The 20,199-nt window shown below is 37.2% G+C and overlaps 1 protein-coding gene across 1 annotated transcript in view; it reads right to left on the bottom strand.

The window, feature by feature from the left end:
* Positions 1 to 20,199, bottom strand: part of LOC131850404 (1-phosphatidylinositol 4,5-bisphosphate phosphodiesterase epsilon-1-like) — a 165,459-nt gene that overhangs the window by 113,655 nt on the left and 31,605 nt on the right. The window contains exon 3 of the mRNA XM_059200616.1: positions 17,550 to 17,708. Coding sequence (XP_059056599.1) covers positions 17,550 to 17,708 — 159 coding nt within the window. The remainder of the gene's footprint in view (positions 1 to 17,549; positions 17,709 to 20,199) is intronic.

Genomic DNA, 20,199 nt, shown 5'->3' with positions numbered 1-20,199 from the left:
TGGGATTGCGCTTGGTCTTACCTCATCTGATGGTAAATGATGGCAACACCTAGGATGTAGCGCTCTTACCCAGAAGATATCTATACCTGATAAGTCCGGGCTGATTTCCACCTTGATTTATTCAGTAGACGATGATTGAGTGTGGACTGATGCTTGATTGTGAATACTGAAGGGGAAATGGTATGTGTATTGTGATGGCTGGCTCAGCCGTACTCGTGAACGAGTACTGCTTGTAGAGACCGGTCTGTTCTAATCACTACGACTGAATTACTCTTATTTAGTTACTCAACCAATACATTCTGTATTTATTATTTTTTCTATTTGAGTATTTAATTGAATTAGTGCCAATTGGTAGTGTGTATTCACACACAAACTTAAAAATGTAAAGTAATAATAAAATTATTTAAAAGAGCAACACGCAAGTTTCTTGCTCATTCTTCTTGTGATGAGACAGCTTCCGAATGAGCGGTATATCAAAAAACTGAGTATCTCTATTCAAAAGTGCTTAAATTTAAGTGTATTTGAATAAAATAATGATTTTTTATTCAATTCTATTTCTAATTTTCTTCTCCTTTCATTGACACTACCCAGAAACTTGGACGTCTAAAGGTCATATATTTTTCCCGACCAACAATTGATCCAGGAATACATAAGACCCTTTCCCATTCCAACTATTGGAACATTGTCGTTTATATCCGAACGGTGCGTACGATCGTAACATAGAAATAACACGCTTCCTAACTGAATGGATACCATCCAATTTACAAAAGGCTTACTACCAACTACATTATATTTAACGATCAATCTTATATAACTTTATTTATTTAACTTTAATGCACACAATATAATATATAGTATAGTATATTTGGCGGACTTAACACCATGCGGTATTTTCTACCAGTCAACCATAGGTGGTGCTGAGAATAATTATTGGCGGTGCAAAATTATAAACATAAACAAAATGCAACAAAATATAAACAAATTATGGATTCTACAGCCGGAGGTTGTAAAAAAAATCCAACCTTTTCTTAACTTAAATTTATTAATATAAAATAATAATTACAATGCTTATAGTTCGATGTTAGAACAGAATATGATTGATTTATATAATTCTATAAAAATGAAATGTAACTATAGGCATGACGCGATATGGCGTGATGCTCATTGCTGATCAAGCATTTGGTGCCGCGTGCAATGTTTATTGGGGACAGTGCAAATGCAGCAGTCCTTCTATACTAGGCTTGCGTAACAAATAGAGCAAAAATATATATACAATATATATATACATATATGTATTTAAAGTATATATTATATTTATATAACATTCAAAGAGGGAACGCTGCCAGTATCTTCGGAACGTTGCCTAAAGGGACCCCTTTTAATAATATATTTTAGTCATCATATTATATATTTTTTTTAAGCTTTTTAATTTTAGGTTCTTAGTTGTACAATTAGGTTATGTAAATACTAGTAATAAATTTAAATTAATATATTATAATAACATAAATTATACATAGTACATAGATTTTGTTTAGCTAATTATTTATTACAGTATTTATATCACAAATTTTCGCCATTACTGCCCTACAACACTTTCTGGTTCTACCCAAAGGTTATCTGGTAGAGAATGCTATATGGCATTAAGCTCGCCTCTTGTACACTCTTTTAAAGTGCAATAAAGATTAAAAAAAAAATTTTCAATGTTAACCAGTAGTTGCTAAGATTAGCGCGTTCAAACAAACAAACATCAGCATTATTGGTTGATATAAATCTACTAATTTCTAGCCAACTTGCAATATGTTACTACCCTAAATCCTACTCCTATTTTTATCCACCAAATCTGGGGGTAGCATCAACAAAATGAGTCGTTCGTTGTACGTCGCGTCGAGCACACGCAAATCAACATATTCTCCGCGAATCAACGTTAACGGAACCATCAGCCGCGATCTTCGCGCAATCATCTGATTAGTACATCATCCAGTGAAATTCATCGTAGTGTTGTGCGTTTTTAAAGTGAAACGGCTACGCGTAAAATAAGACCTGCACGCGGGGACGACACGAACCAGGTTGGTCCTTAGTTTCCCTTTTTTACCCAACATTCTTCATGGTCCTTCGTCCAGATCACCATCATTCATCTCAAAACCCATAAATAAATCATATTTCATAATCATCTGATTATCATATTCATCTCATAATTTCATCAAGTATTGCAAGTCATTTTTCATTGTCATATCAACCGCCGTACATATCAGCCATTTTGCTCATATTTCACCTTGTCATTCATTCCATCAAATCAGTATCATTCATTGGCTGTCAATAAAGCTTTAAGCAAAAATCATAACTCATTGTTGGCAACACAGAACAGTAAGTTGTCAATCATAACCCGTCAGTATTAATTCATTCAATCAAATTGTTAGTTTAACTTTTGTTTACATTTTAATTTTCGTATATCATTTAGGAAAATATTACATTATTTTGGTTAAATAACATCAAAATACAATGGCAAATATCAAAGCGTATGCCACAAACTGCGATCTGAGTTACAAAAACATGCGAAATGTGTATGAACTTGCAGGTAAACTTAGCCAAAATCCAAACTTAACTTCACAAGAGCAAGTTGGTTTCATGGTTCGATTTAAGGATATTGAACGGTTTAGGCAACAATTCGAGGAGGCTTTTGCTATTCTTATGTCTAGTACTGAGTCTGTAAGTGACAAATCTCGTGAGGAGTTGGAAAACAGATATTCAACTTTTATGGATATGTTTTATTCTGTTCAAGTTTTGCATAGTTCAATACAAACAAAGAGTGACAATGCCAGTGGTTTTCAACACTCATCATCTAAATCTGAACCTGCCTTTCAGCTTCCCAAGATATCTCTAAATAGGTACTCAGGTGTGAGCATAGAGTGGCCAAACTTCATCTCAATTTTCAACAGTCTAATTCATAATAATGATAGTTTAAGTTCTGTTCAAAAGTTACACTATTTATTGAGTGTTTTGGATAAGGAACCACTCTCTTTGGTAAAGCATTTAGTAATATCTAGTGAGAACTATCAAGTTGCTTACAATTTATTAACAGAACGCTATGAAAACAAGAGAGTTATCGCTGATAAACATGTAGAAGCAATTCTTAATTTGCCAAATTTAACACAATTAAATTTAAAAACTTTAACAAAATTCTTATTCACCATTAAAGAGAGCACTCAAGCTCTTGATGCCTTAAACATGAATACTAAATCATGGAGTTTTCTTTTACTTCATATAATTCTTAGAAAATTGTCACTGGATTTAAGAAGCAAATTTGAATCTCAAGTTGACATTAAAACTATACCTACATTTGAGAATTTAATTAAATTTTTGGAAAATCAATTATAAAATGTTAGTGCTTCTATACATAGGGCTTCTACTAGTAGTACATTAACAGTCATTGAATCAAACAATAAAAATAAACTTAGTACAATTATTTGTCCTTGCTGTCAGGATAAACATAGTCTATATTACTGTTCTAAATTTGATACAATGACTCCGGAACAAAGAAAATCCTTTGTTTTTCAACATAAACTCTGCTTTAATTGTTTAAGAACTCATCATATTTCAAAATGCATTTCACAAAGTGTATGCAGAGTATGTCGTGGCCGACACCATACAAAGCTACACATCTCATCCGATCAACTGAAACCTTACCCAAAAGATAATGAAGTTGCTGTGTCGACAGTGGGTTCCATAGCTCAACTTCAATCTATCCATGGTGTCGAATGTAAATCCACTATGATTTTGGGTACTGCTATTGTCAGTGTACGAGATGTCAATGGATATTACCATTCAGCTCGTGCTCTCATCGACAATGGTTCTCAGGTTTCAATTGTAACCGAAAATCTTGCACAACAACTTAGACTGCCACGTTCACCATCTAGCAGTGTTCTTGGTTTAGGTGCTTCATCAGCTCAGCATAGTCGAGGAATGATACACTGCAACATAAAATCTTTTATGGATCCTACCAAGACCATATCAACTAATTGTATCATCCTAAAACGCATAACAGGTAATCTCCCATCAGTTATGGTAAATAAATGCATTTTAGATAAATGCAAAAACTTAGTATAACAACTTTTCAATGCCGGGAAAAATAGATGTTCTTTTAGGTGTTGACTGTTTTAATAAAATTATTGATGGTGAACAACGTAGCCTGGGTGAAGACATGCCCACTGCGCATTCATCCATCTTAGGTTGGATCATCATGGGCAAGGCTCCCACAGCATCGCAGCAGACTTGTGGTGTGGTCTCCATGGCCTGTACCACAGATATTAATTTTAACCTTTCAAGGTTCTGGGAATCTGAGGAACCTCCCGGTCAACCTATACAAGATCCTGAAAACATTATTTGTGAAAAACACTTCACTAACACTCACACAAGGGATAGCACTGGTCGCTTCATTGTGCGGTTACCTTTCAAAGTGGATCATAAGCCTTTGGGTGAAACACACACCACCGCCTTAAAGCGATTTCATAATTTGGAGCGTCGCATGCTTAAGGATGAGAAGTTGCATGAACTTTATGTTGCCTTTATGAGGGATTACATTGAAGCTGGCCATATGCGTCAAGTGTCAGGTCCAGTATCAAGTGACCGATATTATATTCCCCATCATGGTGTGCTACGTGAACACAGTAGTACCACAAAACTTCGTGCTGTATATGATGCATCAGCCTCTAGCTCTACAGGTGTTTCCCTTAATCAGGTACTTATGTCCGGTCCCAAACTTCAAAAAAATATTGAAGATATTATTTTGCGATTTCGACTCCACAAAATTGTCTTCACATGCGACATAAAACAAATGTATCGACAGGTCCGCATGCATGATGACGACTGCAGATACCAAACTATCTTCTGGCGCGCTTCTCCTGCTGAACCCTTGAAGCAGTACGAGTTAACTACCGTAACATACGGCGTCACGAGCTCTGCTTATCAAGCTATTCGCGTCATTCACGAGTTAGCTCATTTAAATACTAGCCAATATGCTGAGGCTTGTAGGGTGTTGCTAGCAGATACATTCGTAGATGGTATAGTTAGTGGGTCTCATTGTCTTGATTCTGCTCAGCAATTGCAGCAAAATCTGGTTGCCATTCTCTTTCAAGGCGGTTTCGATTTGCGCAAGTGGTCAAGCAACTCAAAGGAGTTCTTGGAATCTTTCACCTCCGATCATTGCGAGCCACCATACCGTTTCGAGGAGCAGGGTGACAACATCTTCAAAATTCTGGGCATCGAATGGAACGCAAAAACGGATAGCTTCATCTATCATGTCTCAAACATGAGTAATGTCATGACCATGCGTGGCGTTTTGTCTAACATCGCGAGACTTTACGATCCATGTGGATTTTTAGCTCCTGTCACTTTTTACGCCAAGCACCTTATGCAACAGCTGTGGTCAACACAAAAGAGTTGGGACGATCCACTTCCCCCTGCTATACAAAAATCTTGGTCGGAATTAATAGCAGATTTTCCTCATCTTAATAAAGTATCTATATCACGTTACGTTATACTGATCAACCGTTTGTATGTCAATTGCACGGTTTCAGTGATGCGTCCGAGCGCGGGTATGCCGCTTGCATCTATCTGCGTATTCAAAATATATGGTAATTATGTTAAATTATTACTTGCAAAATCACGGGTAGCACCACTCAAACAAAAACTAACTATTCCCAAATTGGAATTAAACGGTGCACTTTTACTCATTCGCTTAACCAAACACGTGTTTGACATTTTAAATGTCAAAATGTCAATCACTACTGTCATTGCTTGGTGTGATTCGAACATAGTCCTATCGTGGCTTAAAACTTCACCTCACAAACTTCAAACTTATGAAGGGAACCGTGTATCCCAAATCCAAAATTTATTTTCCAATGTCACGTGGAAACACGTACCGTCCATGATGAATCCAGCTGATTCAGCCAGTCGAGGCCTTACTCCTACTGAATTAGTTGATCATCCCTTATGGTGGTGTCCATCATGGCTTGAAATGGACGATTCAACATGGCCTAATGAATCATCAGAACTTAGCGAAGCCGACTTGCCTGGTGTACGGTCCTCCTATCCTGCAGCTTATGTCACGCATACTATTACGGAGCCTCCTTTTCTCACCAAGTACAGCTCGTTTACCAAGTTACGATGTATAGTAGCTTGGTGCAAACGTTTCTGTCACAATCTACGCAAGCCTACAACGAAGAACTGGACCAATTAGTGTGGCCGAGTTGATTGATAGCACTCACACTATCATTCGATTGGTTCAGTCTTCGGAATTCTCTGGAACAATTAAAAGGCTACAGGAAAACAAATCTATTAAAGGTGGTCTCATGAGACTTAATTTACAACATCGGTCTCGTAAGAGTAGGTGGAAGGCTTACCAATTCTAATTTGCCGTACCACACAAGGCATCCATTGCTACTTCCTAAGGCACACCACGTGACACGATTGATAATTGACTATTATCATCATGTCTTTTTACATCCTAGTCTAAATTCCCTTCTAAATTTATTACAAAAATACTTTTGGATTATATCAGCGCGTCGAATTGTCCGCCAACAAATTTTTCGTTGTCAACGTTGTTATAGATCACGACCTAGATCTATTGAACCGTTTATGGGAGATCTACCCTCCCACCGAGTAACATCCTGTCGACCTTTTCAAAAGGTTGGGATCGATTTTGCGGGCCCGTTTTTCTTAAAAACTTCTCGTATCCGAAACGCCAAGTCCGTAAAATCGTATCTCTGTATTTTTGTATGTTTTACTACCAAATGTACTCATCTGGAAATTGTTTCAGAGTTGTCTACTGAAGCGTTTCTTGCATGCTTCGATCGGTTTGTTTCTCGTAGGGGACTTCCTAGCGACGTATTTAGCGATTGCGGTACCAATTTTGTTGGTGCTCGGAATTATCTAAAAGATGTTACGCAACATATTATAAATTCTCATGAGGAAATCCATAAATATTTAGCTCATCAACAAATAGTTTGGCATTTGAATCCTCCCGCCAGTCCACACATGGGTGGTTTATGGGAGAGTGCTGTTCGCTCTGCCAAATTAATCATTACTCGTGTAATTGGCGATCGCTCACTGGTTTACGAAGAATTAGCTACCATCTTCACTAAAGTAGAGGCTGCTCTAAATTCACGTCCTTTAGTACCTATGACAAATGATCCAAATGACCTGGACGTTTTAACTCCTGGCCATTTTATCATCGGTAAACCTCTTCAGGCATTACCTGAAGAAGAAATAATAGAATCAAATCTTCTCAAGCGTTGGCAGTTAGTACGGCAAATAACTCAGCATTTTTGGAAGCGTTGGCAATCCGAATATCTTCATACATTACAACAGCGACCCAAATGGCTTGCTAAACTACCTAACGTTCAAGTAGCCGATTTGGTTTTGCTGAAAGATCCCGGTTTGCCACCATTTCGTTGGAAAATTGCTAGGGTAACTAAAATTTGTCCAGGTTCTGACGGTACTGTTAGGGTGGTAGAGTTGAAAACTTCTACTGGTACGTTACTTCGACCAGTAGTCAAGATTTGTCCATTATTACCTTGTGCCTAAAGCCGATCATTATTCTTATGCTATCGAACCTTAGCTTATAGTATTATTAGTTTAGTTACATCTCATTATTTTTTTTTTTTTTATAGTTAACATTATTGGAAACCTTTGCAGTTTCATATCTTACTTTTTTTTTATTCTCTAAAGAGCTTAGAGGCTCTTTGGGGGGCGGTATGGTTGATATAAATCTACTAATTTCTAGCCAACTTGCAATATGTTACTACCCTAAATCCTACTCCTATTTTTATCCACCAAATCTGGGGGTAGCATCAACAAAATGAGTCGTTCGTTGTACGTCGCGTCGAGCACACGCAAATCAACATATTCTCCGCGAATCAACGTTAACGGAACCATCAGCCGCGATCTTCGCGCAATCATCTGATTAGTACATCATCCAGTGAAATTCATCGTAGTGTTGTGCGTTTTTAAAGTGAAACGGCTACGCGTAAAATAAGACCTGCACGCGGGGACGACACGAACCAGGTTGGTCCTTAGTTTCCCTTTTTTACCCAACAATTATAATATTATTATTATATATATTATAATATCTTTCTTTCTATATATATTATATTATAAGTATAGATATAAAAATATAGTTTGTCTTGTGCTCCATCTACGTTCAGGACAAATTTCCGCGCAATTTTCGTAAAAAGGCCATAAAGCCGTTAAGCCGTTTCATAAACTTAACAAATAGACAGAAGGACAATACAATTTCACATTTATAATACGAGCTGTAATAAGCAACTTCGCCTCTTTCTTTTAGACTAAAAATATCATTTTAACGAAAAATTTGTCAAAGTCAAATTCCAAATATCTTTATTCATGTAGGTCTATTACAGACTCTTATGATATGTCAAATCTACCGTCAGTTCGGAATGATATCGAGCTGAGAAGAACTGACAAGAAACTCAGCTCGTATTCTTTTCAAATAAATGTTGTACATGTTTACAATAATACAGATTTATTTTTAAATTCAAATTTGGGAGAGTATATTATGTATGTATTTAATTTTTTTTTTGCTACATGTCTCCTTTAAGTTTCGATCGTTATCTTAAATTGGTGTGGGATATACTTAGACATTTTTTTGATAAGTCCTGGTACTTATCCTGGTTCGTATCGTGATTTCCCAGGAAATCACCCAGACCGATACGAACAACCCTACTAATGAATACATACTTATGTTAACACCGTATTAGGAATCGAACCCGCAGTCATCGGAAGTCCAGCTGTGTGCTAACCCGCTAGATCACCAAGCCCAGGACACAGTTCAGGTGATTCAAGATTTAGTTGTTCGGATAATGACCGTAATTTATCAAAACTAAAATCGATATGAATCGTAAAACTAGTTGAGATCTCGTTAAAGCTGTTTGCATTGTTAGGGAAGTTTCCGGTGTTTTAATAGCCAGATTTTGTCTGTGGTTGGAATTGTGTAATTACCTACAAACATGTTTATTTATATTCTATATAGACATTCTTGACAATGTACTTATAATAGAATAGAATAGAATAGAATAGAAAATCATTAATAAACTTAATTTAAGCACTTTTGAAAAAGCAAACTTTTTTTTAAATCTACCGCTTATTCGGAAAGCTGTCTCATCACAAGAAGAATAAGCAAGATACTTGTGTGTTGCTCTTTTAAACAATCCTTGTAAGTTCACATTTTACAAGTCGAAACGTGTGAATACAAACTACCAACCAGCACTAATTTATTTAGGCTCAAATATAAAAAAACACAATAAGATTAAATCAGTCGTAGTAATAAGAGCAGACCAGTCTCTACAAGCAGCACTCGATCACGAGTATGACGGATGAGGCAGCCATCACTGCGCTCGACCATATTTTAGGGAGCCCAATGACCCGGCCCACCACGCCGCCACATGTCTGGATATTTTAGTGAGCATGACTACTCATTCCACTCGACCACGTCACAGCTACAAAAATTACTATATGGTAGTTACAGTATTCGCACTTTACATGAGGATGCATGCGGCAATCAATACAAAAGCCGCTACGCTATCATACAAGAAAGCAGTATGAAAAATAAATTATAACGTTGTCCGCAAATAAACTTATACTTGCTATATATTGCTATCATCTATAAATTCATCTATCCTATAATAGGCTTTTTTACATAACATTTGTTTAATATAAAGTTTGAATTGCTTAATAATAATACCATAACACAATTAATTAATGTATTTTATACTATAATATAAAATGAAATACCTATGTTTTAAATTGTTGCATGCCCGATAGGGTGAAACTGTTATATTGTTATATCACCTACAAAAAAATGTACTCACACAGTTAGCAATAAATATATATTCTATTCTATTCTATATATATACTAGCTTTTTTTTTTATAACACAGGGGACAAACGAGCATGCGGCTCACCTGATGGTAAGTGATTACCGCCGCCCATGAGCACCCGCAACACCAGGGGAATTGCAAGTACGTTGTCAGCCTTTTAAAAAGGAATAAGCTCTTTTCTTGAAGGTTTCAATATCGTATCGGTTCGGAAATACCATTGCTGGAAGGTGATTCCACAATGTGGTTGTGCGAGGCAAAAAGTTTCTAGAAAACCGCACTGTAGAAGACCGCCATTCATCCAGATGATGATCAGGATGGTATTTCAGTTTCTGGCGGGTGGTACGGTGGTGAAACTCAGCAGCTGGTATTAATCCGAACAATTCCTCAGAACACTCCCCGTGATATATGCGGTAGAAAATGCACAGAGATGCAATATCACGCCGCAAAGCCAATGGGTCGAGTCTGTCACATAGACGTTGATTACCAATGATTATGTCTGCTCGGTTCTGAATGCGGTCAAATGGAAGTAGCTGGTATTGTGGTGCTCCCGCCCAGAGGTGAGAACAGTATTCCATGTGCGGCCGGATCTGCGCCTTGTATAATTGCAAGCGATGGGCCGCCGTGAAATACCGTCTCACTCTACTGAGCACACCAAGCTTCTTTGAGGCTATTTTAGCCTTGTCCTCCAAATGACCGCAAAACTGAACGTCACTGGATATATCAACGCCAAGGACCTCGAGATTAGGCTTCACATCAAGGAGAGTGTTTTGAAACTGAGGAGATACGATAAATGGATTCTTTTTTTTTAGCTGACCCGCGCGCATCTTTTTCTTTGTTTCCTTTCCCCACCTTTTGTAATATTCTTCATTGCAGCTCCTATTGGTCGTAGCGTAATGTTATAGCTTAAAGTCTTCCTCGTCATATACACTATACAACACAAAAATAAATTTTCAATTCGAACTAGTAGTTCCTGAGATTAGCGCGTTCAAACAAACAAACAAATTCTTCATTTTATAATATTAAGTATAGATATACAATTCTCATGTAACAGTATTTATAACAAGACTCCGAAATGGCTTGACCGATTGTCATGAAAATTGGTGCATACACATGCACTAAGAATGAGTGCGTAGCATTATCGCATGCATCTTACTTGTTATTGTGGAACTACATATATAAAAAATATCTATTCAAAAGAGCAACACACAAGTTTCTTGCTCATTCTTGTGATGAGTCTGCGTTCCGAATGAGTGGTAGAATAAAAAATATGACTATTTAAAAGTGCTTGTATTGAGTTTATTTGAATAAATATTATTTCTATTTGTTCAAAATCTACCCTGTACCATCGTAAGCACAGATTATTATATTAGAGTCCGTTTAGTTTCTGTTCCCCTCCCTTACCTCCAGTACTGAACTGATCGTCAGCGGACTTGACGCGCGCGCGCATTATGTTGTGAATTAAAATAAATTAGAACTGTGTTAAACCTACTGTGAAACTGGAAAGCTAGCGAAGATATCTTCGAGACCCTGAAGCCCAAGAAATCCGCAGAACCATACAGGTACGTGACAGACGTTTCCACACATATTTTCCTATATATATACATAGTAAATTCCCTAACATTTTGGTAGCAGAGAGAACTTTCCCTAACACTTCTAAGTCAATTGTGTCCTTTTATTTATAATATTATTGTACAATAAAGTATTACAAACAAACAAACAAACTATTCTATTCATTATATATATTATATCACTATTTTTCATACCCCAAAGTGATTAGGACGTAGGTTATAATTTATCTTATAACAATCTAGAAGGAGGTGAAAGAGAGAATGTTTTTTTTAAACTAGAACTAGCTGTTCCCGCGACTTTGTCCGCGTGGAATTTACTTTATTTTTTCTAAAATAAAAGTAGATTAAGTTACTCCTTAATACATCAGCTACCTGACAAAAAAAGTCCCGTCAAAATCGGTCCAGCTATTTCAAACATTAGCCGGAACAGAGACAGACAGACAAAAATTGTAAAAAATGTTATTTTGGTGTATATACCGTATTTATATTCATATGCATGTAGTAAAAAACGGTTATTTCAATATTACAAACAGACACTCTTATTTATATGTATAGATGAAGTTCCATGTCCATTGTCGGGTCGATGTGTTCCCCTCTAATATGGTTGAGTGCAATGATAGCTGGGTCATCCGTCATACTCGTGAACGGGTGCTGCTTGTGGGGACTGGTCCGTTCGGGTTACGAACACTGATTAGACTTTTTGCTTCTGCAATAGCATATGCTGGTGGTCACTCTATTCTTCCAAATTTGAATTTAAATGAATCTGTATTATTGTAAACATGTACAACATTTATTTGAAAAGAATACGAGCTGAGTTTCTTGTCAGTTCTTCTCATCTCAAAATCATTCCGAACTGACGGTAGATTTGACATATCATAAGAGTCTGTAATAGACCTACATGAATAAAGATATTTTGAATTTTGAATTTGAATTTGACAATACTGTTTCGTGTCTCTATGTAATATTTTAATCTATATATATAGATTAAAATGGCCTCCATCTATCAACAGCGCATATTCAAAATTAGAACACGTTTTATTTAAATTTAATCGATACTCTATTACATCGACAAATCCCCGCCCTACGTCACTTCACTCGATGTTCTACGTAATTATCGAAAGAATTTACTCGCGCATTTCTCGATAATTTTATTTCCTCATACCTCATAGAGGCTCTTACGTTGAATTTTGTACTCACATCTATATATACAAATAAATAAAATTGGTGTGTCTGTTTGTAATATTGAAATAACCGTTTTTTACTAAATGCATATGAATATAAACGGTACATACACCGAAATAACATTTTTTACTTTGTCTGTCTGTCTGTTTGTTCCGGCTAATCTCTGAAATGGTTGGACAGATTTTAACGGGGCTTATTTTTTACTTTGTCTGTCCGTCTGTTTGTTTCGGCTAATTTCTGAAATGGTTGGACCGATTTTGACGGGGCTTTTTTTTGGCAGGTAGCTGATGTAATAAGGAATAACTTAGGCTGCTTTTATTTTAGAAAAATAAAGTTAAATTCCACGCGGACGAAGACGCGCGTACAGCTAGTCTGCTATATACCTGTTATACGAAGCTTTTCCAATGTGGTATGGCACTTCGTTTTGATTATGAAAGAGTTTTGCTTGAAGATTTTAGATGTTTTTTTATACTACAAATTCATATTCAAAATATCTTCATTACATAGTATAAAATAAAGTCGCTGTCGCTGTCTGTCCCTATGTATGCTTAAATCTTTAAAACTACGCAATGGATTTTGAACCGGTTTTTTTTAATAGATAGAGTGATTCTAGAGGAAGGATTATAAATATTATACATGTACATCCGGGCGAAGCCGGAGCGAGTAGCTAGTCATTTACGTAGGTCTATTACAGTCTCTTATGATATGTCAAATCTACCGTCAGTTCGGAATGATTTCGAGATGAGAAGAACTGACAAGAAACTCAGCTCGTATTCTTTTCAAATAAATGTTGTACATGTTTACAATAATACAGATTCATTTTTTAATTCAAATTTAGGTGAATAGAGTGATCACTAGCATAGGCTGAATGAGCCTAAAGTGACTCTGAAAATTACCCCCATGTGTACAAAGTCCGCTGACCGTGACGATGATGGTTTTGTCACGGTACAAAAGAAGAGGCGCACAAAGAGGGTCAATCGAAACCATTGTGGCACAGCACTGACAGGGCCCAACTTGTTGTTACGTGCCGCAACACCGACCACGGCAATGTACCTATCCCGCCTACACTACGCTACCAAGGAACAGGACATTGTTGACTACATCCGGACTAAAAGCAACCTGACATTGAGGGTGACGCAGTTGGAATCGAGCCACAACGCGAGCTTCAAAGCGTTCGTGGCCCTGGTCCCCACCAACATGCTGCCCACCTTCATGAAGGAGGACTACTGGCCGAAGGGGGTGGTCTATCGGCGCTACCGTGGCAGATTGCCGTCGTCAGTGCCGTGACCATAGAGACAATTTTATTTTTCATGTTTTATTATTATTTCTTATGTATGTTAGTCTATAAGGTATTTGTAATATGGGCCATGTAGCCTGAATTAAATAAATAAATAAATAGGCTATTGCAAAAGCAAAAAAATTAATAAGTGTTTGTAACCTGAACAGTCCAGTCGCCACAAGCAGCACTCGTTCACGAGTATGACGGATGAGCCAGCCATCATTGCACTCAGCCATATTAGAGGGAGCACATCGACCCGGTCCACCACGGCGCCACAAGTTTAAACTTTATAGCGAGCTAGACTGTTTCAAGTTACTCCACTATGTCATTTATATTATTACATATTACACACTTTCTTTAAGACATGATCCTTGCTCCTCCGCATAACATGCCCAAGTGAATCTGTTTCCTTGCAACTTTTCTATAACCGGCGCAACTTTCAAACTTCCTCGTATATACTCATTCCTTATTCTGTCATTCTTGGTTACTCCATAACATCTCAATATTCACATTTATGCTACATGCACACATTCCATTCCCATTACAATCCAACATTCAAATCCATTCAAAACAGCACTTATAATTGATTTTTTTATATATTGTTCGGATTAATACCAGCTGCTGAGTTTCACCACCGTACCACCCGCCAGAAACTGAAATACCATCCTGATCATCTGGATGAATGGCGGTCTTCCACAGTGCGGTTTTCTAGAAACTTTTTGCCTCGCACAACCACATTATGGAATCACCTTCCAGCAATGGTATTTTCGAACCGATACGATATTGAAACCTTCAAGAAAAGAGCTTATTCCTTTTTAAAAGGCCGACAACGTACTTGCAATTCCCCTGGTGTTGCGGGTGCTCATGGGCGGCGGTAATCACTTACCATCAGGTGAGCCGCATGCTCGTTTGTCCCCTGTGTTATAAAAAAAAATACTACTAACTGACACCTGATGGTAAACGGTAACAGTCGCCTATATACATGGAGTAGAGAAATTCCTGGATGCAAGGAATGATATCTTAGTCCTCAGAATGACTTCTCACGTCTTACAATTTATGTACCTCTATTATTATTTTGTTTCCGACTACTCTAATGCTGTTGGCCGCAGCTGGCCTTTACAGCTTCACCGGACGTTAGGGGGCGAGTGCAGATGGCACCCCAAACCCACGGAAGGGCTTATGGAGCGGCTGAAGGACAACTCCTGACGGATACGACTTTAGTCTGAGGGCACTACTAGGGGTTCGAACCTCGGCTCAGGCCGTCGCAATTTCGATCCCCGTTTGAATTAGACGGGGGATCGATCGGAGGGGATGTACCTCTGGTGATTATTATTTATTATTTTAAATAAAGCAATTTTGGCAAGCTCATCCATCATCTACCTTACAGCGGAAATAAGCAATTTTCTTCTGAATAATATAAATCGCGTAGATAATTTAAGATCAGGGAAAATGTTATGTTTATAATCGACTAGGCACATCCTACAACGCTGCCTGCCTGCAATATTATTTCTATTTTCAGATCTAGACATATTTACTTGTAATTTGCTGGAGTTTCGTACAATGGCAGCAGATTATTTATGCGTAAAATTAAGATTGTTTTTTTCCTTGTAACTAGTGTGTATATATGTATGCTATCTTCTTAAGTGGACATATTGGGAAACTGTAAAGATCGCTTAGTATAACCCAAATAAATAAATTGTCAGGTAATCAAAAATAATTAATTCCAAGAACGTCAAGTTTTGTATTAATGCTTTACCCTACTGTCTATCTCAGCCGATTTTCATAGCATAGGACACAAACGAGCTTGCAGCTCACCTGATGGTAACTAAATACCACCGCCCATAAGCACCCGCAATATCAGGGGAATTGCAAGTGTGGTGCCGGCCTTTTAAGAAGGAATAAGCACTTTGGAAGTTTTCAATATCGTATCGGTTCTAAAATACCATTGCTGGACGGTATTCGATAATATAGCAAAAAATTTCTGGAAAAACGCACGGTGGCTGACAGCTATTCATCCAGATGATCAGAAAAAAACTTTTAATAATACCTGACCCTATTGTGACACGAACTTCTTAGCATTTTAATTTTAGTTTTATATTTAGCCGCTTCCCCTGCCACTCGCGCTGCCGGAAATATTGCCGGGCGACAACTGAGCGAGAGGGCTGAATGTAAAAACACGCTGCCACTTGCGCTGCCAGTCCTTTGACTCGCGCACGAAAAACCGACAATCGAGGGAGCGCCGGGCAGCGCGAGTGGCAGCGCCAATGGCATGGGAAGTGTTTCCACCCACTCGGGCTGAGTGTAAATTGGGCATTAGACAGGCCAAGATCTTTTAAAGGATTGTAGAGAGATTTCGCTGGTATAACTCTCGCTCCCACTTCGACCGCATATAATTTAGTTAGTTCGTAATACATATATACTTCTTTTTATTGTATTGTTTTTAGGCATAGATATAATAGTAGTAACGGCATCTATGTTTACATAAATAGTTTAAAATACTGTATCTAGACATTTTCAATGGTGTGAAGCACCGTTAATTAAAAATGCTAAAGTCAATACCAATCACGTTTCTTTATCTAAAGCATTTAGAGTAACCTGAAACGGAACGTCAGAGGCCAGAGCCAAAATTATTTATGTGGGCAAAATGATGGATGGATTGAACTGAAGTACCGAGAGTTGAAGGTTAGAGTGATTATTACCAAACAAATAAAGGAAATTGTGAGGGGTTTTGGCGGGTTTAGCCCGGATTTATTTGGGACGGGGAGGGTGCCGCAAGTAGCAAAGGTGAGTGTTAATGCATTCTAATAGGGCCCTTGAACCTACTGTCACAAGTCATGGGCGCTACTTGGGGTTACTCTTTTTGCGCCACGTTAGCTGGCTCCAGAGTCTATAACCTAATGTAAGCGGAATACAAGTAGCGAGTTGTTTACTGGAGTTATGTTAACAGATGGATAGATAAAATCCTTTATTTTTTACAATGTTTACAATTATTGTCCTGCAAAACTCCTGCCAGTAGTTCTCTCTTCAAACAAATTTAATTCCAAAAAATTGGAGGCATTCGCATGTTATCTAGAATTTAGTTAGGACTGGGGGAGTCCCGCAAGTAGCGAAAGCATTTATTAGATTATTGCATTCTAAAAGGGTCCTATACATGTCACAAGTCATGGGCGCTACTTGGGATTTCTCTCCCTGCACCACGGTAGCCGGTGCCAAAGCCTAAGTCGTTACCGACTAAAAAAAATGTATATGGGTTGTAGTCCACTCATGCATAAAAGTAATATCTCCTTTGGAAAGTTTACGCTTTCCTGAGGAGATAAAAACCATCGCTCCTAAGAATATTCTCAAATTATTGTATTAACGGGTCTAGGTAGTGAACTTTGAATAAGGGCGAGCACAATAGATCTATGTATGTCGCAGTGCTACAGGTCCAAGCACCAGACAATAGCCCAACTCCCAAATTAATAAAAAAACCTAATCTAAAGGGAATACAAGTGGTGAGTTGTCTAGTGGAGTTATGTCAATAGATAGATAGATAAAAAGTTATTTTCTATCACAATGTTTACAATTATTCTCCTCCAAAACTCTTGTCTGCAGACAAGTAGTTCTCTCTCACTTACTAAGTACATACCTCGTTAAATCTTCTAATAAGCGCTCTGACGGTACTCTTCGCTTGCTGGGTGTGAGTGGGGGGTGCCCTGCGGATCATATGCCTCTCACTGACAGCCCCTAACACCCCCTCTCCTCCGAGGTCCAGGGTGACTTGTCTGAGGTAATCAATTGGAGGTACCTGGAACAATTCGACAAATATCATTAAGCGTGATTTACTGGATGAGTTTTTAGTGTTAAATAAGTCGGACTAGTAAAAAGTTCTATTTGCAGTATGAAAAAAACAAAGGCAGGACAATTGGCAATATCCTAATTATTTTATATTAGCAGTTATGAAGCGACTTCGTTCGTATAAAATTTATTTTTTAATAAAATTTATTGTGACCTATAAATTATATTATTGTAAAGTTTCATTAATATCCGGTTACATTACAAACGCTGGCCGAACGCCACGAGATAGAACAAAATAATGTACTACAGTATTAAACATCTTACAAAGGTCAACAAAAAAGGCTGCTGTGGTATATGTCTATCTCTTAAGGATAACCCACAATAACCATTTTTATCCTTTACATTTTACGGGAAACAATGGCTTATTTGCGAAGTGATTTTAAGTAATACAGCATTAATTTTTTATAATATTAAGTACTTTAAATACATTGTCCATTTAATAGAGATCAATATGACCGTTTACAGCATGTAATTTAAATGAATATTTCCGAAGATATTACAGATTTAAAATGCAGGGACATGCGGTGCGGCGGTACCGGCCCGGCCAGCGGCACTAAACAAAACATGTTTGTACTGTCTAATGACAAAAAAACTGTAAACGTTGTTTATAAAGACATTCTGTAGTAGGTAGGTACATATATTTAGTATCAGCATTGCACCCGTGCGAAGCCGGGGCGAGTCGCTTGTAATATTAATGAGATAGTGTCAAGCAAGACTTCTCGTATCTTATTAAATATTCGAAAAGAATTCAAAAAGAGAATTCTTGTAATATGCAAATTGCTATTAACATAATGAATTTGGAATTCTGAATTTGAAATATAAAAGTGATTGCAATAAAGTTGAAATTCGCGTGTAAGTCTAAGTGGAAGAATACCTCTAACGTGTACATTATCTCCTGGTATCGAAGCGCCGTCTTATGTTAGGCAAAGAATGAATGGATTTTGTCTTTAGTAAATTAAATAACTCTCTACCACACACCTAATCTCCTAGTATCTATGCCACCCACTCGTGTAGTTTTTTTTTATTTACTGACGCTTAAGTTATATGTGTGAATAGACGGATGACATTTGTTACTCTTTCACACAAAAACTACTCGACAGACTTTGTTGAAACTTTACAGTAATACAGCTTATACATGAGAATAACATATTGGCTATCAATTTCACGCGAGTGAAATCGTGGGCACAGCTAGTGAGCTACATTATTGTAGTTTCTTGAAATTCGGCGACAAGTTTACAACAATAATACTTGAGACACAAGAATTTGTGGTCAGCTTGTTTAACAACCCCCACGCGTGGATTCAATATACAACCCTGTTCTACAACCCCCAACTCGTCCATTACAGGGGCGATGAACCATTCTAAACTATTTTATTACTTGTTTCTATTTATTTTAAGTGTCTACACCGCTATCTATATACATATAAATAAAATTTAAGTATCTGTTTGTATTTCAAAGTAACAGCTTTAAAGTTTATATGGTACTTAGATTTCTGTCTGTCCGTATGTGTTTGCAATTACAGAAAAAAAACAGGCAATAATTAATTATTTGATACTAGCTGTTGTACGTGACATCGTCCGCGCGGGGAATTTGTTTTTATTCAAATTAACAAAAATTCTCAAAATAAATGGCCTTATGGAATTGTTCGCGAGATATATGACCCTTTTTAATTATTGTGTCTGGATCGTCCTCTCGTCCTGGCACGGCAGCAACACAGGCGGCAAACAAAATGGTTTTACCAGCCCAAGAAAAATTTTTTTCGTATATTTCAGCTCCAAACGTGACGAATTTATTTTGCCCAAAGGCTAACAGAAAAGAAAGAAAGAAAGAAAATGATTGTTTTTTGTAATATTTTATTGAGTGAATTATGTAATTAAATTATAAAATGTCAATATAAATTTTTAATTATTTTACAAACAAAATGAAAAAAAAAAGTTTCATCGTAAAACGTAATAATTTCCATACACGCTTTGATCCCTTATTTTATTTCACCCCCTTGAGTACAATGATGGCTGGCTCATACGTCATACTCGTGAACGGGTGCTGCTTGTGGGGACTGGTCTGTTCAGGTTGTGAACACTGATTAAATTTTTTGTTCTTTGCGATAGCATATGCTGGTGGTCACTCTATTCTCCCAAATTTGAATTTTAATGACTGTATATTATTATAAACATGTTCCACTATTATTTGAAAAAAATACGAGCTGAGGTTCTTGTCAGTTCTTCTCATCTCGATATCATTCCGAACTGACGGTAGATTTGACATATCATAAGAGTCTGTAATAGACCTACATGAATAAAGATATTTTGAATTTCAATTTCAATTTCAATTTAAGGGTGAATATTTACAAATTTCGAATATTGCATTTATTAACATTTAATCAACAGCCTAAAAAAAGATTCAAGCTCCTAGCTTTAAAAATGACGATACAACCTTTCAAC

This window comes from Achroia grisella, unplaced genomic scaffold (assembly GCF_030625045.1).
Source record: "Achroia grisella isolate CSIRO2021 unplaced genomic scaffold, CSIRO_AGI_Agris_v1 utg768, whole genome shotgun sequence".
Lineage (NCBI taxonomy): Eukaryota > Metazoa > Arthropoda > Insecta > Lepidoptera > Pyralidae > Achroia > Achroia grisella.
This window is presented reverse-complemented; position numbering and strand designations above follow the sequence as displayed.